This window comes from Phaethon aethereus, assembly GCF_964289735.1.
Source record: "Phaethon aethereus genome assembly, chromosome: 11".
Lineage (NCBI taxonomy): Eukaryota > Metazoa > Chordata > Aves > Phaethontiformes > Phaethontidae > Phaethon > Phaethon aethereus.
In genome coordinates, this window is record NC_138587.1 from 9,372,824 (window position 1) to 9,398,464 (window position 25,641).

Below are 25,641 nucleotides of genomic sequence, written 5' to 3' on the forward strand. Positions count from 1 at the left end.
GAAAAAAAGGCAAGTCTCCTATGCAAAAAAAGATTTGAATTTGAGTATTTCCATGCCAAGTATTGGTCTCAGGCTTAATTTTTATCACTCCAGTCTCTTAAAACAGCTTAGGAGGAAAAGGTTTATCTGGGGATGAGAGGTCTTAATTCTTTGAAGAAGTAAAAAATAATTCTGAATCTTTAATGCTTAAGCACTTCTGATGCAGAGCTTGGCAGAGTGGCTGTTGCCATTCTAGACTGGGATGAGGCTTCTCCAGGTTTCGCAAAGCTTAACCCGAGGCAGAGGTATGTGCGGACACAAGGCTGGAGGGACCTGGAAACTAGGAAATATTGAACGGGCAGCAGTGATAGGAGGAAAGAGAAGCTATGACAAGGCGTTCAGAGGAGAAGCGGATCTCTGGAACAAGCTGGACCCTGGCAGAGGTAGGGTGAAGTGAGGCAGAAGCGGCCAGAGGAGCGCGGGCTGTTCACGTCTGCTCCAGAGGAGCCAGAGCAAAACCACGTGTTCTCAGACTTCACCACCCCTGCCTTCTCACCAAACATCCTCAAAACCACCAGCAAAGCGCCCAGCTCCTTCCCCCTGCAGATGCTTTGTTTACGTTCAGCATCAACCTTAATTCTTAACTTTTAACAACTGCAATCTTTTTGTTAGTTACAATTAGTTTTTCTGTGCCATGTATTCATCCTATGTCAGCTCACTGGTCTTTACTCAGCCGTGACCAGCGCTGCTTTCTGCAGAGCAGACAGGTGAAGGACCAGAGATTTCCAACACTTCCATCATTTATTCTTTTAAACGATACAGACCCCTGCAGCTGTGCACAGAGCTGCCCTATATAAAGGTGTGAACTTATCACCTCTGCTCTCATCTTCATTTCCCACTTCCCTCCTCCTCCCCTTTGCTCCACAGCAATTGTGTCCTGGCCCCTTTCACATGGCTACTCTAACTGTGAACACAAGAACAGATCAGAAAACAAAAGAATATATCCAGATCATCCCCAAGGAAAAAGAAATGCTCTTCCAACATTTCCTTCTCAGTGTAACACATCGTGCTGCTCTCTCTTTGATGGCCTTCCTTGTTCCAAATTGGGCTGCTGCTTTCTTCAAAGTTTTACTTTAAAAGACAAGGTCCCACGGTATCACATCTCACCCTCACCCCTCTCCCCCGCCTTTCTTCTCTACAACCCCTGGATATTTGGTGCAGAAAGCAAACAGCTTGTCAGGTGGTGTTATGGTTAAAGTTAAAAACAAAAGACAAAACCTGTCATGCTGCTAATGGTGTTTTCTTGTTATTATGCCTGCTGGTGTGATAGATCCACAGGGTAACTAACACTGTCTGGATTGCTTCCTCTTTAGTGCTGATTTATTTTAACAGGTTATTCACTGCCTTTTTGCCTAGGACAACTGGAGAGACGTGCAACATATTTATTCTCTATCCTTTTTCATTATTAAAGCAATTCTGGTTCCACTGTACTTTGGTACGGTGTCCCCGGCAGCCCTTGAAACTTTGGTGCTCACCACCCATTTGCCTGAACACCTCTTGCCCATCTCGAGGGAGACCCAAGATCACACTCTGCTCCACGCTAAGCTTGTTAGGGCATTTTAATAATACAAAGGCAGAAGAAAAAAGCAAGATTTTTTCCAAAAATTCTTTTTTAAATAAACAAAGGCTCCTCTCTTCCCCTTACCCCACTCCACGTTTGCAAACAAGCAACAGATGCCATCGATTCACTTTGTACCTCAGCTTTTGATCTGGTTGCACTTTGATTTTCAGTGCTCACCCTTGACAAGGAAGGGAATAAGAGCCCCATTTTTATGACATTAATAGAGGCTTTTCTGCTGTGGTAATTTATTTGTGCTCTGCTAATAATTTTCTGCTGATCTGTGTAGATGCTTGGTGACAGACACAGAGAACGGGACAGAGTGATAAAACATGGTTTCCATCAGCCTGAAAGATTTTCCAGGGGCCTGGTGTAGCGTGGGCTGCGGCTGCCTCTGACAACCATTTGCCTGCATGGTAAAACAAGACTGCAGAGAGCACCCGTGCCCGGGCTGGGAGGGGGCAAATGCTGCGCAGCCTCCAGCACCAGGTGCTGCCCTCAGGACTGAGGTCGGGGAAGAAGACTCATTTTAATGCCTTTCAGGCAGCTGGTAAGAACAAGCAAAAGGCATCTCTAAGAGGTTCACGTACAAAACGGTACTAAAAAGGGCAAGTCAAAGACAGCAGAGGTGGGAAAAAGCAATGTTTCTGGGCAATAGCTCCACCCTGCTAGGTGCTCCTCTGAGATCTCGCTGAAGCGTGTGGCAGACAAAAGCTTTAGTAGCCATTTTAATGCAAATCAGCTGCATAAAACACAACCTGATATTTCACATTCCCCTATTCCCACAAGGGCACAATCCTTCTCTCTGAGGTCCCGGGAGCCTCCTCAGCCCTTGCACAAGAGCAGCTCCATCCTGCCCCATCACGAGGAAGGACGAGGAGCAGAGAGGGGCTCAGGACAGGGCACCCAGCCGACCACATCAGCAGCAAAACAGAGGCAGCACCATGACTGGGCCACGTGCGGTGCAAGTGCAGCCAGGCACTACTGACTTCATCACCTTACCTAACGATCCAACTTCAGCTACGGATCTGCATCATCCCACCAGCACCAGCATTGCTGGAGACCTTTCCCATCAGCTTTCGTGATGAGAAGAGCATTTGAAGAAGAGCTAAAAAAGACTCCCAGCCGTCAGAGCTGAAAGACACCAGCAAGTCGGCATCAGAAAATTCACATCACACCTGCCCGTACTCCATCCCTTCTGCAGAGAGGGCTGCACGCTCCCAGCTGTCAGTCCCTGGCGGGCTCCGCGGCAGACACACGCTCGTGGCAGGGAAAGCAGGAGTGAGAATAGCAGGCACCTCGCTGGCGGGAGGTGTGACAAATCCTTGGCAGAGCACAAAACCAAAAGCAATTTTAAAATCAGCAACAGGCATCTGACAGCTCTGAAAAGAGCCTTCCTGGCGTTCGTGTGCCTTTACAATGCTCTGCGAGGGTGGATGCGGGAGTTGGGGAGCGTTGACGTGATAGGAACGTACTGTTCGGCAGGAAGATGCGGGGCAAATCTGAAAGCATTATAATTGATCCAAACATTGTTAGGCTGTTTGGTACTTCACTGGTTTTTCTTCCAGCTAAGAAACTTTATATGGGTGCTCATGTAAAATTAAGCTTAATGTGGCATTAAGATTCTATAAAATTATGCCTGGAGATGAGGAAACAAAGTGAACTCTGAGTAGCAACTAAGCCTGTATTGATTTTTATGCGTGCATTCCTCTATCATTGTTACTAAGCTGGTGACACTGTGAAGGGCACAATTATTTATGTTCCATCAAATTAGTGAGTAATTCAAATCCCTGACGAAATCTCAAGCAAAAATTGCTTTCACTTCCACAGAAAGTCCTTCTGACACTTAAATTGTTCACTTACCCCTGGAAGGGCACTGTAACAATATGAGAACTTCACAGAAAAATCAAAAAGTTATGCAAGAAAAATGAAAAACCAGCTCACCACTCATCAGTACCGCCCCTACAAATGGTAGGGACCCTCTAACTGAGTGTCACTGGAGCTGTCATCATCACGGGGACAGGCCAGCGTGGGTGCTCTATATTGCGTGGGGCAGTGTGGAGTCCCCATACAGGGCCAGGCCTTCTAGTACCAGCACAAGGCAAATGAAGAAATGAGGATGAGTGTTTGTGTGGGTGTGTAATTTCCTCTTTGAAAACTGAATGACTGCAAGGACGGAGTGACCTTCCAGCCCAGCTCAGCAAGGATGATCTGCCGGTTGGAGGGAGACGGATACGGAAAACCAAGGAAATCTTACTGCAATAGGCGTATTGAGGTGAGGCACATGGGAGGAGCAAAGCTGAGGGGCTGGTGATCTCTCCAGCCAACAGAGGATATACGAACAGGGTCTAATTTAAAAGCAAGGTGGTTATCTCAACATTCATATGTATGCTTGATTTCTACATCATAGGCACGTGCCTCTGTATTGTGATGACCACCTAAAACCAACGTGGGCATGGAAATGTTATAAAATTCAATGAAACTTAAGGTTTCAGTTTTGCCTTTCTCCGGCTTCTTTTGTTGGATCCCTGCTTGATCCAACCACTCTATCCATAAACCACAAGAGTTTTCCACTGTGTTTCAGCCAGAAGTCTGTGTTGCCTTAGGGTCCCAGCTGAACACTGTCAAATCAAAGGCAGGAAGAACCTTTTCAGATAAATTCATAAAAATGTGCTCATGCAAGATGTAAGTAAATTGCATCAAGAAAAGAAATGAGGGTGTCTGGAATAAAAGCTCACATCTTTACTATCATGCTATATAATAACGTTAAAAGAGAGATACGATATGAGAATTCATCGCTGAAGCGCTCCATCAATATTTAAGTTAAAGAGAATAATTCCTTTGAACAACTACTTTGTAGGAGGAAATTCCCTTACTCTAGCCACCAAAAGAGCCTTAGAAAAGGCCTTTAATCAGGGCCTTTGAAACAGGAAGGAAAGGAAGATTTTCCTCTTTTTCTTCCTTAATGTTTTGAAAAGGAAACAAGCTATTGAAATATATCAAGCGATTTCCTTTACTTGAAACACTAGTGGCCTTCTGTGCATTGTGAGCAAAACAAAAATAAACGCCTTTTATCCACCCAGATTTTGCTGTGGGTCGGCAGCACCAAGACGGACTAATCATTATGTGGCCGGGGAATCACAACCTCGGGACCGTGTCACATCCTACCCAAACAATTATTTTGGGGAATGGAATAATACTCTTCGGAGACAGCGGTATGATTATCCACTAGTGGCTATTTCAGCTGCAGCAGCGAGGAGCAAGAGAGGGAGCAGAAACAACCTGATGAGATGGCTAAAACACTGTCATGCTTGCAGGGGGTAGAGAGTCTTGAAATAGAAGGCAGGTAGAAAACAAAGGTAAAAAGAGATCCTGGTCCAGGTAAACGGCAGCTTGACTTCCGTGTCAAATTACACAGCCACTGAAAAATCCTTGCGGCCCAACTCCTCCTGACTTTATTTTTGTTAGCCTGTTTTGTTACCCAGTGGGAGCTAGATAATAACATCTATTTTTGTGGAAAACAACACAGTTTTTCAGCTCAGTGTGTTGTTTTTATTTCACAGCAGAATACTGCTATTTATAAACAGGAAAACCTATGGAAAATTCTCTAAATGAAGGACTTTATAGTATGTTATCATTTAACCCCTATTTTTCACTTTCTTTGGATGTATTGGTGTTCCCAGTTGCAATGTTAAATGACTCTGAAAGTAGAGCAAATAATCCAAAATCCTATTTGTTTTAATCTAACACTGTCAACTAGTTTTAGGTTTGCAGTCACGAGGAAAGAAAATGTTTGTTAAGCTCTACAGCACTAGCTAATGTCTAAAGACAATCCTCAGAAAAGGTGCAAAGATGTTTTATCACAGCACTATAGATGGGATGGAGATTTATTACAGCACCTAGCACCATTCCAGCAGATGCCTTTTGAATTACAATGAGATTATTAAAACTTTACAAATCATTATATTAAAACCTGACAAGAGTACTTTGGGAACTTGAGCATCTTGATGTCATTGCTAATGATGCATTACCCGTGATAAAGTTTCAGGAAAATTCCTAAGTAAAAACTGGTTATAAAAGTATAAAATATATTAATATTTATTTCAGTACCTGCTATAAGTTCAAGGATAATAGGTTTATATGCATCAGAACAGCCGAATGATCGTATTTATGTCAGCATTAGAAAGATGTTCATCTGCTGCAAAGTTTAATTAATTTTCACAGATAGTTAATTTTCGGTTTCATTATCAGCTCCCTAAATTTGAAAGACAAATAATGTATAAACAAACAGAAACTTCAGAGAGGAGTATTTTTAGAGCAAACAGAAGATAAATAGCAAGAGTGAAGCATCAACGCTGCCTTCGAAGTACTAATATGAATGATATATTGTAGTAGGTTTTGATTGATAACTTATGCATTCTAGAGCACTGACTGAAAAGAAACAAATTGTTTACTGTTAACCCCAACCCATTTTCAGGTAACAAATGACTCTGATCTTTACCAATCAAATAATGGCTGTGATGCCCTTAAACATCAGTGAATGAGGAATGTGCAGGCTCACCGCGTCCTTCTAGGGGTGACCTGATCCCTTAAGGACAATATTCCTGCCCTTCTCCCCTTCCCGGCAAGAAGAAAGTTTAAGCAGCTACTTACCGTGATGTACGACGCCCTTCAACCCATGGATAATGGGATCCAGTGCTGGATTGTCCCTCTGACTGACCTACATGCAAAGGATACAGGATTGGTTACACCTATTCTGGCATCAGGCAGAACAGTCTCAGTTTAATCTTCTAAAGAGAAAAAGAAAAGATGTTATCTAACAAGCTGCTTATTCTCACATTTACAATGGCTCTTCACCAAATGCCAAAGATACATGGCGTAATAAAATAAAGGAAGGTTAAATCAAAGGAAAGCGTCCTCTGAATTCATTAAAACATTAGCCATATTACCACCCCAGCAAAGCCTAAAAACAGAGAGCTGATTTTTCTCCATCTAATTCTGCTTTCACAGAGGAAAACTGCGATAACTGAAGTCATCTCAGACCAGTCCATCCCTTACTGATATGGAAATAAATCTGGTGCTGCCACTGAAATCAGTAAAACCGGACCCCTTTCAGCCATAACGGAATCAGGCCTTGACATCTCTTTGCTATTCATATTATCATATTATTTAATTTAGTGCCATTTGTACAAGGGAGAGGGGAAAAAAGCTTTGTGAGAGGATCTGGAAGAAATTTCTGACTTTTGACAATGCAATTGACTGTACTGCCAGACCCAAAGCTGGTATCCTGCAGTATTTCTTCCATTACCCAGCAATCACCCGTGTCCTCTGCAACGGTGAGACCCAGCACCAGAGCGAGGAGGGGAAGGCAGCAAGAAGGATTAACCCTGTTGAGCTCCACAACTTCCAAATTAAACCCATCACTTCAGTCACTTGTAACACAGTCAAGGAATTTACAACCAATAATGCAATTTTTTTTTTTAACCTTTTACCTCTTTAGAGGTATTGAAGGAATAACTCACAATTTCTGTGAACATGCTCGATTATTTAAGATAGTTGCTAATGTACTTTTGGGAAATAAATACTGGCATGTATCTCAGTCATGTGGTATCGTTTTGGTTTGGTTTTGGTTTTTTTGTTCTTTTTTTGGTTTTGTGTTTTTGGGTTTTTTTTTGTTTTTTGTTGCCACCAGTCAGTGTCAGAAGCCTGAACAGCATTGATCAGCTTTGCATAGACTGTTCCCAATGGGCCAAACACATCAAATGCAAAAGAGCTCCTCTGTACTTTGCTGCTTGCCCATGATCTCAATGTCATGAAGAAAAACAGAATTTAATCACTTTATTACCATGTATTAACATATGAGGAAAGGAGTGGAGACAAAAGAAATCCCTGAGAGAGCACCTTGTGTCCAGCGGGGAACATGCGTGAAGCACAGAACCGGCTTGGAGCGCAGTCTTAAGAAGAGGACATCATTGACTGCAGCCATACAAAAAATGCATTATTGTATAAAAAATCACAAACTTTAATGGCCTGGGGGGAACACTGGAATCCATTGCCCAAGTTTCACAAGCACAAGCATGTCTCTTCTCATCCTTCCTCCCCCGACTAATTAGGAACCTTAGAAACCTCAAAATCTTCTTAGCCAAGTACATTGAAAAAAATGACAACAAACCACCTTTCTTTTTTCTGTTTATTTGGCCTTTGGAACTACTCTGCTGTGTTCAGGACACATTTTTGTGCTCTTGTCTAGAGACAAAATGGTTTGTTTTGGTGTTTTAAATGGAAATTGAAGATCCTTTTCTCATCACAGTACTCCAGAACTTGCAACGATCAGGTACGGCAAGACATGCAATAGAATTATGAAAGTAGCAATAGCAGCTTTGAAATATATACAGCTTAGATTTTACTGGCAATGATATTATTAGCCCTGAAGGCTGTAAACTCTTTGAAGCATGAACTTTTATATGCCCAAAGGGGTGTTCTGTACACTTTGGATTCTGTATAAATAATAATCACAGTACACTGAACCCCATGACCCACTTTGTAGGTTCTGTCTGGCTTCTGGCGAATCAACAGTAAACATTACAAAAGGCAGAACTGTTGCAAGACACATTCCTGTATCTTTTCAATTTATTCAGGCTTCTCCATGCCACGGCTACCACTAAAAAAAAAAAACAACCCCACCACATTAAAAAAAAGTACCAGCAATTTAGTACGAGACTGTAAGGAAAACTTCCACTGGACTTGAACAATGTTTATTGCTGCTTAACCGTAAGTTGTAAAGAGTTTTATTTTGTTTGCTTTGTTTTTATTTCTGGTGACAGCTGCAATCAGTTTGAAGAAAGCAATAGATGGAAAGAATCCTAAAGGTTAAAACTCTTCGTTTTGGGATTTTCTGTCCAAGTAGATCAATTCTTAACCTCAGCCTTGGCAGTGCCCCTTTAGTCTGCTGAGGTGGTATGCCTATATAGATCCAGCTACGCAATCTGTTTGATAGCGTATTCTGCAAACGTGCTGTGTTCTTCAATAGCATGAAATCAACGGTCACGTTATTTCTGGGGAAGCTAGAAAGCAAATGCTCCATGCATCTGTAATCATGTTTTATCTGAGGGTATGGGGAGTGGATCTCATGTTTCTTTAAAAATCACATGCAAGCAAGTACTATTTGTGGAGATGTCAGTTCAGACATCTAAGGGATATGGTCTTATTTTCCTTCCAGATGTTTTTCCTCTTTTTCCCTTATGCTCACACACTGCTCTCCCACACCTCACTACAGCAGTTTCAGGATCTTGGCAAGACCAGTAGAAAAGTGCCCAAAAGTCTTCTCATTTTGTGGAATGGTTCAGGCTTCAGGGCAAAACTTTTCTTACTTTCATCTTTTTTTCTTCAAGTTCTTAAAAAAACCAACAAACCACCACCTAGAATTTCTTCTCTGTCTTTCTGCACGTCTCTGTATCCTTTTTCTGCCTGTGTTCATAGAGAAAAAGAGGTTTCTGAAACCCAAAATGTCAAGTTCTATCCCCATTGCTGTACGTCTCTGTTTTAACTGGCCTGGAGCTACCATGCTGGTTGAGATCAGAGATTCACTCATACGAGAATCCTGTCTCTGACAACAGCTGATACTTAAAAGATAAGGAGGGCAAAAAAAGCAGAAGAAAAAAAAGGACAAAAATCCTAGAAGAAATGTCCTTCTGACCTCCTTTATGATTCCATGTCATGAAGCTTGAGCTTCTATCCTTCTACAAACTGTTTTTATCTTTCTCAGTTATATAATCTGTATTTCAGCAGTGTATTTCTCATTACTTTATGAATATATCCTGAAGGAAAACAGTACTGAATTCTTCAGATTGGCTTTACATGCCACATTTCTCATGATGCCTTGGCTGCAGAGTTAGAGAAAGACCATACATCTGTAACTGGGTCTCTTAGGCACTTAGGCTTCACCCAACACGTGCCTGCCAAAGCTGAGCAAAGCTTTTTTCTTCCTGTGAGAGAAGAGCAATGAGTTTCCCCCTTCCTCCGTCAAGAGGCTAACACAGAAGAAACATCACGAATGAAAATCTCTCAAGCACAAGAATTTCACGCACAAACACAAACCTGCTATGCACGAGTGCTCTGTACAGCAAGTATTAGTGGGACAGATGGAAAACCATCCTGAAATTGCCCTAAAATATCCACAGCACCACTACTACAAAATGTTGTTTCCAGAACAAGATGCGTTTGCTCAAGACTGACTAACGCTCTATAGGTCTGCAGTAAACAGGATAAACAATGCTTGCGTGCATCACTTATAATTGAAAAATGCCTATAATACCCTTCAGCAGAAATAAATAGGTAACTATCAAGCTAAGCGCAAGGGAAAAATAAACAGAGAGGTATCATTAAGCAGTTTCCTGTGCTAACAGAGCTCTCACCATAGGGTAAATATGGGATGAACATGACATGAAGAAGCAAAATCTCTTTGTTTATCATATCCTTTGGGTGCCTTCGGTACCTGGTGCACATGCCATTCTGAGTAGAACGAATGGCTTGACATAAATGCAATGAATAAAACAAGCATTTGCAATGCAGGAAAAGGTAATACGCAAGTGACCCATTCTGCAGTCATAAAACAGGGATGTTCTTCAAGTGAAGTCATGGTGGAAATCATTACCCTAGACAGGCTGCATTTACTTACAGCTCCGGTATCTAATGCAGGAGCTGAGAAATGATTCATTCCTCAGTGAACGGCAAGGTGGATCAGTCATGAACTCTATTGACAACAGCATTAACACCTTTCAGCAGCGCAACCTGTTGTCCCCTTGCTGAAAGTGCTGTTCCTACAGCCTTACCCTCAGAGTCACCAGGGTAGGAGGCAGGCCAGGGAGATAAGCACCTTCTCAGGATCATGTTATTAATACTCCAAAGAGGAAAGTTCTAGCGAAGGAGCAGAGCAGGAGTGTGACGAGAGGATAGACAGCACCACAGCCAGGCTGTTCTTGCTAGTATGGGCACCAAGCCACAGCATGTAAAGATAGACTTTACTGGGCAAGATACTACTCTACAGAAAGCCCCTGTGTTACAGCAGTACTAAGCTCAGCATGTCCTAATGAGCTAAAAACCCTCAATTGGTTCTCATTCTCTATCGTTCATTGTACATTAAATAGCTGAAGCTCTCTGTTCATCTGATTATTTTATATGACAAACTCAGAACCTCCTGAAGCCTCTGATTTTACAAAAATCAGCAGCATTGTAAAGTGTTAAAATTTATACGACATGCTATAGAACTTAAACCATATACCAAAGTCATGTAAGTAACCCATGAGCTGTCTTTTTGCTGGAAACAGAAAAAGAAGTCTTAGGCAAAAATTTTGAGCTTACGATGCTTACTTTAGGAACGGTAACAAATAAAACCAGAAAAACAGGGGAAGCCCCAAATACACACTGAGGCAGTTAGAGAGGTCACAGAGCAACACCAGACCTCACCTCTGAGACCCTTGCCCAAAGGGCCAGACTCCCCCCATTGCCCATCTCTCTGGGAAGCCTCTCCAAAAGCCAGGTTATCCTCCCACCAACCAACATGAGAAGGGCTGGGGGAAGCACCACGAGGCTCTCTTAACGATCACTGGTACCAGTCACCTTGTGAAAAATAGGTGAATATTAATAGCTTAAACAGCTCAGGAGTCGGGAATACACTTTCCTTTTAAAAATCTGTCTAAACGGAACTGTTGTATTGGAGAAAAGGGTGTAAAGAAAAAAGAACAGAAGAAAAAACACCTATTTGGAGTGATACAAAATACAAATTGCTCTCTCATTTCTACCTTAAAAAAAATCTGGCATTTAAACTTATTAAACTGTCATAAATTTGCAGCAACTGCTTTCAAGCTCATTAAATGGGCTCACAGACAGTATTGCAAAGCATCTCAAAACGAAGGAGAATGCCACAGTCGGCTATATTGAAAGGCAAAATGACATGCATTTTGTGCTAGTCAGAGGAAAATGAATGGCAACAATTTTGTGATACAGTACCTGAGCCTTTCCCCTCCGAATAGTGATATAATTTACTTTTCTCTCCCACTGCAACATTTGGCCCTTGACTTGGAAACTAAATCTTCAATCTATCAAGCCTTACCCATCTGCTAAGTAAAATGGCCAAGACAATCTGCATGCCTTGAATTCGATATAGCCAGCTGCTCCCAGAGTGCTGTGGCATTAACATCCAGAGACCATCCTCTTGTGCTGTAAAGGACGGTGTCTGCCAAGGATGACTGACTACATACTTAACCGTGGCAGCTGAAGCCAGTGACAATGGCTGACACAGAGAGATGCCAATGTGTCAAATTCTACTTTCAATTACAACGGTGAAAGTCAGGGGCAATATTCCCCCAACCATGTGCCTTCAGCTCCCATCCAGCTTGCGGTTAAGATTTACAGCTCACCAGCCAGATACTCAAGTCTCCAAACACACTGTACAAACAACTAAGAAGAAAAAGAAAACTATTATAAATTAACTAGGTTGCAGAGATTAAATTGTCCTGTAGGGTTTCAGGACAATCAACATGGTTAAACAATTTATTCTCTTATCAGCTCAGTTGTGTTGGACAGATGCCAGCCCTCAACCTCTTTGGGAAAGGACCTGATTTTCACCGTTTTAGGACAGAAATGAGAAGAATCCCATTAATGCGAACATTATGCCACACAATACATATTTTAACATCACAGCAACAGGATTTCAAAGAACCCACGATAATCACAGTCAAAAGAAACATACTTTTCTCAGCAAAGGAAAAGTACTTGGCATATTGCTTGTGAAACTCCTCAAATTTCTGTCTTCGGGGCCAAATTATTTCAGAGCTAGCTAACAGCTAGCAGGTCCTACTCCTAACCCTTCTGAATGATGATGCTTTAACCCTGCATTGGTCTGCAGCACTGAGAAAGGATACACATCCTGGCTTTGTGGTATGCACCCTTTTGGTCTGCACAAAGTCCATTGTCTCACCTCTCTCTTCTCTCCCTTTTGAAGTCCACATTGTAAAAGCTGGTTGTGAATAAATATCTCATTTCTTAAACATTTCTGAATAAAAGGAAGTGAAAGATTTCAGCCAGATCTGGAATGTGGATGAACAGATATGAACAGTTTACACATGCGTTGCTTTGAAATATAGTAGGAAACATTTATTTGGACCTTTTCAGAAGTGATGGGTGAGAAGGGATACTACAGCACACTGAGCTATCTGTGAAGGCAAGAAAATGCCTACAGAGCTCCCCGCACAATGATAAGCTAGATTTGGTGCTCGAAGTTTTTCACCTTCACAAGCACTAAATGATCCAAGAATGATATATTCCTGCTCCTCCACAGATGATATTTTCTTCCATCTCCCCCATACATGCTATAATTGCCCATCTCCCGTATGAGTCGATGCAAAAGGACAAATCTGCCCAAGAGCCTGCAGCCTGACAGAGGTGAGCTGGGAGATAGAAAGCATTTGCCATGTAATGAATGGACTGCCCAAAGTAAGTATCCTGCAGAATATATTTGTAAAGGGAAAACAAGAAATGGAAACAGCCCCCTTAATACTTCAAGTTGCTTCTCATGTGTAAAATCAAAGAGAATAACAGGTACGCAGGCAAGATGTGACACTGAACCTTATGCTGGCACATGCACTATTTCACACAGATGCTGTCATGACCTTTGATTTTTTAAAAATGTGCATTAGAGCTGAGTTCGCCTTTGCCTACGGCAACTGGTTTCAGGTTCAGTGATTGGAAGGCAAATTCTGTTGAGTTAAATCTGGGTTTTGGCCTTCAGGTGTTAATAATCTTGCTATGAATGAAAAGATACTGAAGTCACAGAGGTGCATAGGCTGGCGGAGGGGATGTTCCTGGATGTCTCATTCACTATGTTGTTTGAAAAGGGGGGGGGGAGGGAAGTTAATGAGTCTTCCAATGATTATTTTAAATAGAGTAATGGGTGTGCATTGATCCTTCTAGCTAATTCCACTTTGAATAATATATCATTCTGACTGAAAGCTTGCTAGTGATGTATTAACTTCATATTTCATCACAGCTTTGGAGGGTATCTACAGTGAGATATTAACTGGCAGTGCCAAAGAGGAAGCTGCAGTTTTCCCTTTTTTTCTCTTTTAAGTCCAAAATGGTTTTAAAAGCTATTGAACTGACTTTGGGGTCAGGTATTCTGGCTGCCCCTCCTCTTTGGTTGAGTGCAATGCAGCTGCTTGCAACCACAGCTCCTCTCAGCCTTACCTCACTCCTCTGCTTCGTGCCGGCTGCCTCTGGACCCGCGTTAGTTACAGACATCCTGGGACAAGGGTGGGACAAACTAGGTTATAGATCAGCAAATTCCACTTTTAATATGTCCAGTAGGGATGCTTGGAAATACAAGAAGCATAAATAGTCAATCTTACACCAAAGGCTGGCTGAAATATCAGTGTCATAAAAAGAGCAAAGGGGCAGCACAGGCTACCCCAGACGTACGTACAACAGAATTTGCACCAGCACGTTGCAAGGCAACATGCTAGTATAAGAGACTGTCTCAAAAAAAGTAGAGTTAAGTACTGCTTAATAACTCAGCTCAGAGTACGTTGTGTTTGTGCACACTGAGTTTCTTTGTTAGTGGACAGAAACATTGATCGTGCTTTGTACACGTGCTGGCAGCTGACTGATCAGCTCCCCAGGCTGAGGAAGACTTCGCAGCCTCCCCCCGCAGCATTACTTCCATTCGCTATCACAAGATTTGCAACCATCAGGATGGTAAGAAACAGCCAGCAATGTATTTTCCTTTCTTTTTGTAAGCCACTCATTTGCCCAAACTTTGACTCACTCCATTGATAAGGTATGCATTAATTTTCCTGAAGCATTCTTGCACTTTGAAAGCATGATGCAGCTAATTTACTGCAAGTGAATAGCACGTTCAATTAGCAAATTATTGAAAGATCTCAATAAGCATATATCTGAGGAAAAACAAGAGATATCTGCAGCCCAAAAGCACAATCTGATTAGCAGCAATAGAATATCTAAGATAGAAAGCTCTGTAAAAGACAAAAATGTAATTGCAACACAGAGGAGAGACAGCTTCAGTGGCAGATTCTCAAAGCTGGGAAAGCTTGATTGATAGACTGTACCATCTGCAGCTGCGCAAAAAAGGGCTAGAGTAGCTGCAAGTTTATTTAAAGCAATTTTGGTGCACTGAGCCTACTTGTTCTCCTTTGAGAAAATAATATGATTTCTTCATAGAGCATGTAGTCTACTTATTTAAGCAGCAGTGTGCAAGATCTCTCAATCCTACCAGTAGTTCAGCTGGAAAAATGACACACCAGGGGGTAACATTTTATCGGGATGGAGGCTATTTTATAAAAACTGCCGTCAGTTATAAACTGTTCTCACCATCTGAGTTTAAAAAAAAGAAAAAAAAAAAAGGGAGTTGGGTCTCTTTTAGAGTTTCCACAACCTGACCAATTTATGGGTGTTTGGGTAAAAATAACCATTTTGACCTAAGTAGGGAGGAAAATGAAATGGTATAAAGAAAAAAAATGTAATGAGCACTACAGCCAGATCATCCCACAGCACCCGCTCTTTGATATGCAGCTTCACACATTTGGAGAGGCTGAACTCAAAACTGTGAAACCAAGAATGGAAGTTAGCTTTCATTTTCTTCTGCTCCTGGCTTGAATTTGGTACAAATGTGTACAACTGAGAAAAAAATATCTTTAGCCTTTTTTTTTTTTTTTTTTAAATAAAACAATGAAATCTGGTGGCTAAACAGGAAAATAAAACATGCTGGGCAAAACGAAAAGGGTGGAAGGGAACAGCTCAGTTGGGCATCTGTAACCCCAGCATTCTGCAGTTTTGTAGTATAATTGCTCCAGCTAAGCTTGCCTAGGATGCAGCAGAGATTTCCAGCCTTATTCCTCTCTTCCCGCCAACACAAAGGATTTTGGTGAGAGAGGTCACAACAATCACCCCTTTAAAATGAAGAAAAGGAGTCGCCTCATCTTCCCGACATCCTTCATTCATTCTACATGAAAAGTCCTCATTTTTTTCCTCTCCCAGCTTTGCCCTCCCCAGCTTTGCCCTTGGCTCACTTCCCCACAACAGCAGCAGCTCCGTCCAGCCCGCCAGTACAAGATGACTCAAACCGGCACCTATGAGTCACAAACACAAAGGATGCAGAAATGTCAATTAAGTTACACAGCCGCTTCCCCAGCGACAACCACACCTCAGTTCACAATTAAATTAGAAATCCAGTGAAAACAAATTGTTGTAGGGCAGATTTTTTAAAATCTCCTGCTTTGAGTTTGCTTGCCATTCCTTTTACCTCATTTTAAGGAGGTTGGTGTGAACTGATCTACTGAAACTGCCGCAGGAGGTTTTGCTACAGCAAATTCCCTGTGTCTAATGTAGCAGCCATGGGCTGGGAGGGCTCTCAGGCCTCCACACACCTTTGCGGTACAAGAACCCAACGTGTTCATTAACACCTTTCTGGCACAAAAGGAGTAGTCTGTCAACTATGATACATTTTTGTATTTGTAATTCTCTTTCAAGCAAATTCTTCCATTTTTACTTAACTTTTGTAAATTTTCAGTGTCATTCAAGTTCTTGCAGATGCGTGCAGCTTTACAAAATTCTATGAACTTGCAGAGTTCAGTGCTTGTGGTACCTAAGGCAGAAAGCACCAGCTAATCCTCAAGAGCTTCCTCACTTCTGCCTCCGCTCTCATTGCCGAGTTGCCTCCTCCTTCCATCGCCCACCTGCCACATCCTCCTCACTCTCTCTTCCCACCCAGTGAGCTGTTTCTGTCTCCTCCAACGCTACAGCATCGTCTCTTCCCAAACCATTCCACGTACCCCCTTGCGCACCCTTGCATGACTCTGCCACCTCCTCCTCTCCACCCTCTGCACTAACTACTGAGGAAGTCCCTGCACCCCTCCGCGTCCTTCATGGAGACAGGGAAAAGAAATAGCCTCGGCTACTGAGGGTGGTGAGTGGGCTCGTCCAGGGGAAACTTGGGTGCCAGCAGACAGGGTGCCAAGGACACCAGCTGCAGGACTGCCGAGGGCTCCACAGCTGGTGGGCATGAAGTGCAGATGCACCAAGAGCCATATCCTTGAGCCAGGGTGGGTACCAGCAGCAGGGCAGTCACAGCAGTAGAGCTCCAAGAAGCAGGTTAGATGAGGCAGTCTTCATCCCAACCTCCTTCAAGCCACTGAGTTAAGAGTGGCAGGATGTGGCCTGCAATTCTCTTCTCAGCTGCTTCTAAGCTACTGAAGTTCCTGCAGCAAGAAAAGCACAGCTCAACCCCCCCATTTCACCTGGTGCAGTGCTACACACAAGTGAGGATCACATGTCAAGCTGTTTATTTTTCCCTTGGTTAGAATGACCCAACAATCCACTCAGTTCTTCACAAAAACATTTCAACAAGTATCATGGCTGGTGTTTAGAGGATATGGGGAAATTATTGTGCAGAAAAAAGCACTTAGAATACAAGTGCATTAAAAACCTGAGAAACATTCAGTTTGTGGCAGCAGTCTCTTCTTGAAATACAAAGAAATACAAAAACTAGCATGACACGTACGCTTGTTTCAAGATGTTCTACATTTCAGCAGCGGCAAAGTGAATGCTGTTCAATCAATGCGAGGAGGTGATAGTCTTAAAGCCACAGAACTCCTCAGGATGCTCTAGCCTTCATGCCTCCGCTCCACGGGCTTCTTACAGCTTTCCGGTGCTCCCGTGGAGCGTGGCCCATCTATGGCGGGGGCTTTCAAGCTCTGTCTCTGGTCAGGAAGCCCTCCTCCTACACAGGATGTAACTTCACAGTTGCCAGAATCTCAAAATCTCAGGGAAAGGTGCAAGAGAAGAAATAAAATGCAGCTGAATATAATTTAAAATGAAACTTAAAACACGGTTAGAACAAAAGGTGTTCTTTGAACAAGTCTAGTCCGACCCAGAGCAGTAAAGATGCTTCCGGCAGGTGGGTGAACGCTGGAATGCTCTCAGGAACTGTCTTCCATCTCCTCTCCTCTCCTCTCACACACTCTCTGAATCTGCTTGCCAGAGAACCTGCCCATTAATTTGAGGTGTTTACTTCCTTCTTTTTAAACTCTCCTGTTCACACTGTAGCACTTTAACTCCTGGGTGTCCACAGATCACATACACTGGTTATGAACCTAACACCAACACTGTGGCCAGTCAGCTGGACCACCCGGGCTGCTGGCACATGCTTTGCCATGACCCCAGTTTTGGTATCCATCTACAGAACAGTTTCTTATCACTCTTCTCAAAACCTGGCAGGCTGCATGGATCACCCTCACACGACCACCTGCGACCGACACCACCACCTGCGTTAGGCTTTCCCCCGCCAAATGCTTGAGCTGGTACGGGGCGAGCTAAAAGCCAGTGCTCTGTAAGGACGGTCCTCAGAGGATTTGCACAGAGGGACACATTCCCTGCCAGGTTGCCCAAAATGCCCGAGATTCAACACAGTTTGAATTCCAGCCTCGCTGTAACACGCGTACGAGGAGCACCGCACCGATGGCTGCTGTAAGGATGAGAGTTTCCAGAGCTAACGGCAGCTTAGCCGTTAACCGGGGCGTTAAAGCTCGACGCCGTAGCATCCCATGTTCTCTACAGGCTGGCCTGTAACCCCAGCACACCGACAGAACACGCCTGCATTTGTGGCTCTGTCTACACTCAGATTTAAGGGGAGCAGCAAACATTTTAATATATAATAAGGAAGGCATAAAAAAAAAATCTTCTATTTTTAGGGGTAAGACACTAGTTTATATGCCTCATGCAATGCAAGCAGTAATGGAGGAAGAAAGAGGGAATTTCTTAAAAGGTAAGCATAGGCTGGGCACTTAGGACACAAATGCAGCATTAAAAAAAATTGCTTCTGACCCAAGAACAGCTGACAGAGATAATTTCCATAGCTCAGCATGAATTTATATAGCCTTTCAGCAACTCTATTAGACAGGTGTGGTAGCAGCCAGCTGTACTGCATGCACAGACCAAGCTTCTCCAAAACCCGAGTGCCCATATGGCCCTGCAGCACACCGAGGTGGTGCCACCTGCCCGAGCATCACCCCCTCTCCCACCACCATCTGTCCACAGAGAGGTATCAGCAGCGACCTGAGGGGTAGTGCAGAGCGGGTCTAGATAATGAGCGAGTTCAGACTCAAAAATGATGGATGTTTCCATCCACAACACAGGGACCTCCAAACAGCTCTACCTAGACAGGTTCAAAAGCCAGCTTTACTTCTGGCCTTTAATTCTCTGCCCAAGGCATGAGAAGAGACAAGTCTAGCCATAAGGTGGGGTGGGTCACGTGCTATTAGAGAAGGTAAGCTTATTAGCTGAAATATAATAAATCTCTGTAGATATCTGGAATAGCAGAAGGCAACAGTTTGCTTAGCCATATCACTGGTAATGAGTTGGCAAGAGGAGAGCATTCCAAAATGTTAACCTAAAGTTTAATTTGATTGGTATGCACTTTGGGAGAGCACTTAACAAGACTGGTTCACCCAAGATGGGGAACTATCTGTCTGCTCATGTCTTCCATGAAATGCAGCAGGATATAAAAGCATGCGTTTTTAACAATTTAGAATACAAAATGAACAAGAAAAAAATATCTTTGAAAAGTGATTGATGTAGTCTAATCATGTTTCACACAAGAGCATTTCAAATTATGTTAGATGTTTTTATAGGAACTAGATGTGATAAAGAAGGTTTGCCAGGTGGCAAGCTAGGCAGGGGGGAGGAAGGAGTAAGAAAATAATTTTATATTGACTGCTTCTAATACACAGGCATGTGCATAATGCCATACAAATCACAGATAAAATACACAAAAAAATTACTCGCTTAGCTGTTAAGGTTATGGAGCTTTGCTTTCTAATCAACACTTACCCATATAGCTGTTTTTAAATATTGATCTGGGTAGCATGATCCTGAGGGAAAATAAATATCTAAATATCAAAAGGGGTGATTTAATTCAATCATCGTGATTCCTGCATAACATGATCCTATTTCTTCGAAAACCCAGAAAGCAGTAACTTACGTGAAGCTTACAGAGCAGCTAATATATTTACAGCCTTAAAATAATGAGACACACTATAAAATACGCTGAGATCCAAAGTTAATCTGTTTCAGCAATATTCTTGCAGCAAGTAAAGATGAATTTTACGCTGAAAAAATCCATTTTATCAAAAGCAAGACTGAGCTTTCTAATAACCCAGCTACTTTCTAATGTGGTACATCATTTTACTTTACTAGTAAGAACAGTTTGCCAAATCTGCAGTTAGGCTTCATTTGATACAGTACAGATGTTGCAAAACCAATACCTTCTTTCAGAAAGTCTCTTTACTCTTGATAATGACTACATTACAATGCATCTTTGATGTGCAGAAATGGTACAGTTACAATCAGCAGCTAAATACTTTTCTGATGGTATCAGCCAGGCAGCTTTGGCTTCTCAGTGCTCCCAGAGCTGTGGAACGGTTGAACACACCGTAAGCTCACAGGAAAAATCCTGCTCCATCTTGCAAGCCTCTGAAAACTCACTGTTCAGAGGTGCTGTGAACAGATTTAAGCAATCTTTACTTAACACATAATTGTTGGCATGGAGTAAGATGGTGATTGGTGTTCTTAATTCTCATCTATCACCAGTAAAGCTTAATGTGCATAAAAGCACATCCCAGCTTCTTTGCTGGTTTTGTTTGGGAAACTCTGATACAAGCACACCTGAACTTAAAACAAAGGGCGGGTTTGATATTACTCAAACCAGGACTATTTAGCTCATTTCAGACTCATCACCTCAGCTGGATTACTGTGCTTTTCAGTATATCTCAGATGTAGAAGATATGTCTGAAAGCTACTAAAATTATACTGTAAATTACACACCCTCATCTCCACCCTATGAACTTGAAGATTTCTGATTTAGATTCACGGGAGGTAAAACATCAGATACAAGGATTGCTCTGGGCAAGCCACCATCTCGGCTGCAGAATTGTTTTGGTGGGTGATATGCCATCAGCATTATCAGTTAAGCCATCAGCCATACGTACAAATGTCTACCTCTGTGGAAAGACATAAAAAAAGGGCCCAGACTAGACTCCGATTTATTTCCATTGCCTTTCTTTGACCCCTGGGAAGAAAACCACCGGCTCAGAAACCCTTGATAATCATCTCTCAGATGTCCTGCAGCACAGAAACTACAGATGACAAAAACCAGCAACAGCTTGACCTCCGGCAGTAACCTGTAGCACTGGATTTACAGTCACTTAGGACAAATTATAATTAAATTACTGAGGAATATTTTCCTGCATGGTCACTCAGCATCATGTATAATGTATAGGAATTATACAGGAAACCACACGTATCATTGGTAATAACTGGGCTGGTGCTTACATGGACACACCAGCCTGCCACCAATCCACGCTGTCCTCGAAAGGGGTGGCCAGGACCCTCTGCTCCCAACTGCTCCTGTTCCCCCCCTTGCACGCCTCCGTGCTTTCACATCACATATGATCTGGGAAAAACACTGCGTTTCAGCCGGACCTGTTCTGTGACTTCTCTAAGGATGGATGGGGTGGGCAGCGCAGAGGAAGGCAGAATTAGGATGACTATGCAACCACCTCACTGTACAAAACCTGACATGTTCCATTTATTTGTACAGCGCGAACCCTAAGTGATTCTTACATCTCACAGCAACCTATTAACAAAAAGAGACTTTGTGAATGGAGTATCTGGGTAAACACTTCAAACAAATACATAAATTATGCATAGTCGGTATACTTTTTCTACCTTAGGGATCAAACTGAAACGAGACTAAAGAATTATGTTTTATTTGTATTAAAAATGTATTAGTTGCTGTCCGAGAAGGTTTTCTAGAACATTTGGTATGCTACCCAGGAAATTCTTTCTGAAGCTTTCTTTGTTTATTATTGCCAATACTAGGAGAAACTTGGCACTGTAATATCTGAGAACTACAGTAATAATTCTTCAGGCAGAACAGCTTAAATTTAATAAGAATAGCTTTTTCATCTGAGCCAGAAGATCTAAAAGCAAAGGAAGCCCAAATTTTACCCATATATTTTATATATTCGGACTTTACAACCAATCTCTCTTTATGGTACAAAGTGAAACTAAGCAATCATTTACGAATAGATCCTGTGCTCACCTTCACTTAAAATGTTCCATAACACTAACCGGTAACCAGAGACAGATGAAGACTCTACAGTTTCATGGAAGATACAGAGGATGAAAACAAGTGTAATTTTTCCAAGGGGTAAATCCTGTGCAAAATCCTGCAGAACTGGACAACCTGTGGATTGAAGAGCTGGAGTTTCCGGATTGAAATGTTAGATTTGTCCATCTACGCCCCATGAATGTAAACCACATGTAATATACTTGATTAGTCCTCTGAGAGATAAATGGAGTACAAGCCCTGGATGGCTACAGAGGATGGATTTGCAGAAAAAGAAATAGAATTAAATTTAAAAGAGGTAGGCAGACAGGCATAAGAAATGTTCTTCCTGGCATCCAGGCTGGATGTTTAACAACAGGGAGAACAGGGAGTTACCAGAGGCAGCCACTGTGTTTGGGAGAGAGCAGAAAGGAAAGGAGATCAACTTACAGCTTTACACCTCCTTTGATTCTGTAACTAAGACCAATTCTAGCTAAACTCTCCGAAGACTTGTATAGCAAAAAATAGATGCTTTTATTTCCAGCTTCTCTTTCTCCCTCTTTTTCTTAAACAAAAAAGGTCAAGTCGAAACGCACCAGGTTTGGAACATGTGAGGAGGATGGGGATGAAGCAATCGTTGCTATCACGGACAGGAGAAAAGGTACTTGGCAGCAAAGAAAACAAGCCACGTTCAATGGCTTCTCAACGCTCAAAGACACAAAGAGAGACTCTACAAGGGGCTGTTGTCACTCCCCTAAAGCAGACAGCAGGCGAGTGACGGGACCCTGCGTGAAGGCTGGGGATCCCTCCACTCTGACCAGCTCTCGTGGCACCCAGCTCTCGGTCTGCTTCGTGATGTTTGCTAAAATGACAAAGTGATGCATCAACAAAGCACAACAGAGTAAAATGCAAAAAGTATTACTGCAGTTAGGGAACTAATTTGTTTTTTAGTCTAATGGTTATAATCAGCAGACTTCCTGAGTATCAATCTTCCCGAACCACAAACGGGCTGAGATTACAGACTGATGACTGTAATTTTTACATATTAGACATCTAAGTGTCACTTTCAGGAGTCTGGTAATGAAAACTCCACAAGATATTTTTCTATCCATTTAAAAATTTTTACGGCATGGCTACAAAAGTGATTATTTAGTTTTTTAAAACAGCGTATTTTTAAATCACAGAGAAGTAAATTACTGTGTTTAAGATGCTGACATTAGACACTATAAATAATCCTAAACTGACTCTACTTTTGAACATCAAGGGTGAGAGGAAGGAAAGGGAGGCAAAAAATACACAACTGCATGCTGATCAAGTTCTTAGGGCGAGTTATTCAAACAAAACCACTAAAATATAAGGGGACAATTATGAGAATTAAGGTTAACAAATTGATATGTAATTTAATAAGCAAGTTAATAATGGCATTCCACTTGGGATTAATCGTAAAACATTAATCAATTAAGAAGCATTGGTAGAGCAAAAATCTGCAAGTCAAAAATATTTACAATGCTGTAAACTGAAAAGATAGTGATCCTGGCATTCAAATGAACATTAAACAAGAAGAGCGCAGATTCCCCATGCAATGCACCCAACCAGCTCTCATTAATGGTTACGACAGACAGCTCAAGATATTGAGAAGAGACCCCATAAAATATACAGAGGGTATTTTTCAAATTGGTAGTGTTGCATAGCTTTGGAGTCCAAGTCCTCTTAATAGCAAGGAAGTTTATTGTTCCTTGCTGGCATCAATAATTGTGGTGTTTCCACTAAATAAATCAGAGCAACTGACCGTGATTTATCACAAAAAGCAAAAGTCCCTCGATAACCCATCGCCATTGTTAGCCACCCTCCTTGATACGGCATCCAAACCAGAGAAGTGACAGCACAAGTTATGAGTTACGATCTCAGACTTTGCAGTTAAGAAAGCATTTATAGTGCATTTGGGGGGAAAAAAAAGGCATCTAAATTTTACCTTCAGTCAGAGTTTTTTTCAGACACTTTGGAAGTTGTGTTTCTCTAGATATATCTGAGATTAAAAACAAAATAAACGTCAAAGACTCTCTGTGCATTCTAGTATTTTGCTCTGCACTGTATAAAGAACTGCATGACACTGCTTTCTGTACAGCCCATATTCTTTAAAACTCAACCTAACAAAAAGGCTTTAATTGAAGGTATTGCATTTTGGAGGTCGTTTGACATAAAATCTGGCTTCCGACTCTTCTGCCTTATTGGAAAATACCATGAATGAGTTCATAGAACTGAAGAGAAGAAGGAAAAGGAAGGTGATTGCTTGGGCACTGAAGAAGATAAGTGCACATAAGGTAGATTATCTTTCTACACTGCGCAGTCAGCCTGTGGATAGAAAAGTTTCAACACAGCAGGTTGCAGCCATCATGATCTAGAGACTGCAAATGCCTCTTGGCAGAACACAGGCAAGCAGAAGCAGAACGATGTGTTTGCTTCCAAGAACGATCTGTTTCAGCCGCCCTGTCAGTCCGTCTGCCTCCAAATCCAGCCCCGCTTTCGCTCACACGTTTGTACCTCATTCCTCCAAGCACACTTGCTCAGGATGGTCAGGCTGCTGTGTGAAGACCTCTGCTCTCAGCAGTCTTAGATTTAGCCACGTGGGCTCTTTCTCATGGATAAGCCGTGACAAATGTACAGCCATGAGAATGAGAAAGCCTGAACCCATGGTACCCTGCAAATCAAGAGAAACTCTGCTCGTGTTTGTATGGGATTCGAAGCGAGGGATTACCAGGAGCGCCGGCTCTAGCAAAGGTGTGTATCAGTGCTGTTGTCAACGGGCAGAAAGTTTGGACTACTGAAGATTATCTGATAAAACAACCCCACAGGTGAAAGGGCCAGTGTTTCTTCAGTGCAATTCATCTCACCAACAAAGTCCTCGTTTCTTGAGCCCAGCAGCATGTGAGTGATGAACATCACTGGGCTCGCAGCCCCGATGCCTTCCCGGCTCCCTGTGCTCCCCAAAGCGCTTCGGCTTTTGCTTGGTGAGGTCCCAGGCCTCGCCGCAGCAGCCTGCCGCTTCCTTACCTCCTCTCTGCCCTGCTTCGAGCAGCGATCTTCAAGGCATGCAGCTCTGCCCACGTCACAACAGCATCTTGCTCCACAGCTAAAAACCTTTGGAAACTTCTCTGCTAAACTCAAGACTTCATCAGAAGTTGTTTGCATAGTAGCCTCAACAGTCAGCCTACCCATTTATGTACTAAAATAAAGGATGAAGAATCTTATTACAAAAACCTTTATTTAAAAAAAAATCTCTGCTGTGAACAGCAATTTTACTACTAAACAACATCTGAAACACGACAAATCTGGACAAAGGCATGAAGAAAGTTGAAGCTTCATTGTTAAGCACTTGAAAAGCAATAATCACAAAATTGAAACTAGATATATGTGGGTTTTTTTAACTCACAGAGCTATTCCCCATCTGTTCTTTCTCTCTTCTTTTACATAAAATATTCAAAAATATTCATATTTCCTAAAGAAACTTTCAACAGAAGTTGAAATAAAAATCTGAATTTTGGGCATAGTTTAAAAAATTCTTTTTGTTTTCTTTAATGGAAAGGTAGAACATGCATTATTTAGGAACAGACACTTTCCACGGATTTTTGTCTTCTACCCAAACTCAACTTCCAGTCAAAAGGGTTTCAGCGCAATTTTTTGATCAGCATGCATACTCATCGTTAGGCACCCAAACTTGCATCTTTTGGCTAAAGAGATCACTTTTGGAGGCTGTTCAGTGCCATGCACATACTGAACTCAACCCAAATCTAACAGACTTTATTTAAGAAGATCTCATAATTTTATATTTAAATTCCTTATGACTCAAGATCCCTTTCATCTTTTGATA

At 42.2% G+C, this 25,641-nt stretch overlaps 1 protein-coding gene across 1 annotated transcript in view; it reads right to left on the reverse strand.

The window, feature by feature from the left end:
* PTPRG (protein tyrosine phosphatase receptor type G) overlaps window positions 1–25,641 on the reverse strand; it is a gene marked incomplete at both ends in the record, with an annotated part of 410,936 nt that overhangs the window by 104,867 nt on the left and 280,428 nt on the right. The window contains one exon of the mRNA XM_082004630.1: window positions 6,251–6,317. Within this exon, the coding sequence (XP_081860756.1) occupies window positions 6,251–6,317 (67 nt within the window). The remainder of the gene's footprint in view (window positions 1–6,250; window positions 6,318–25,641) is intronic.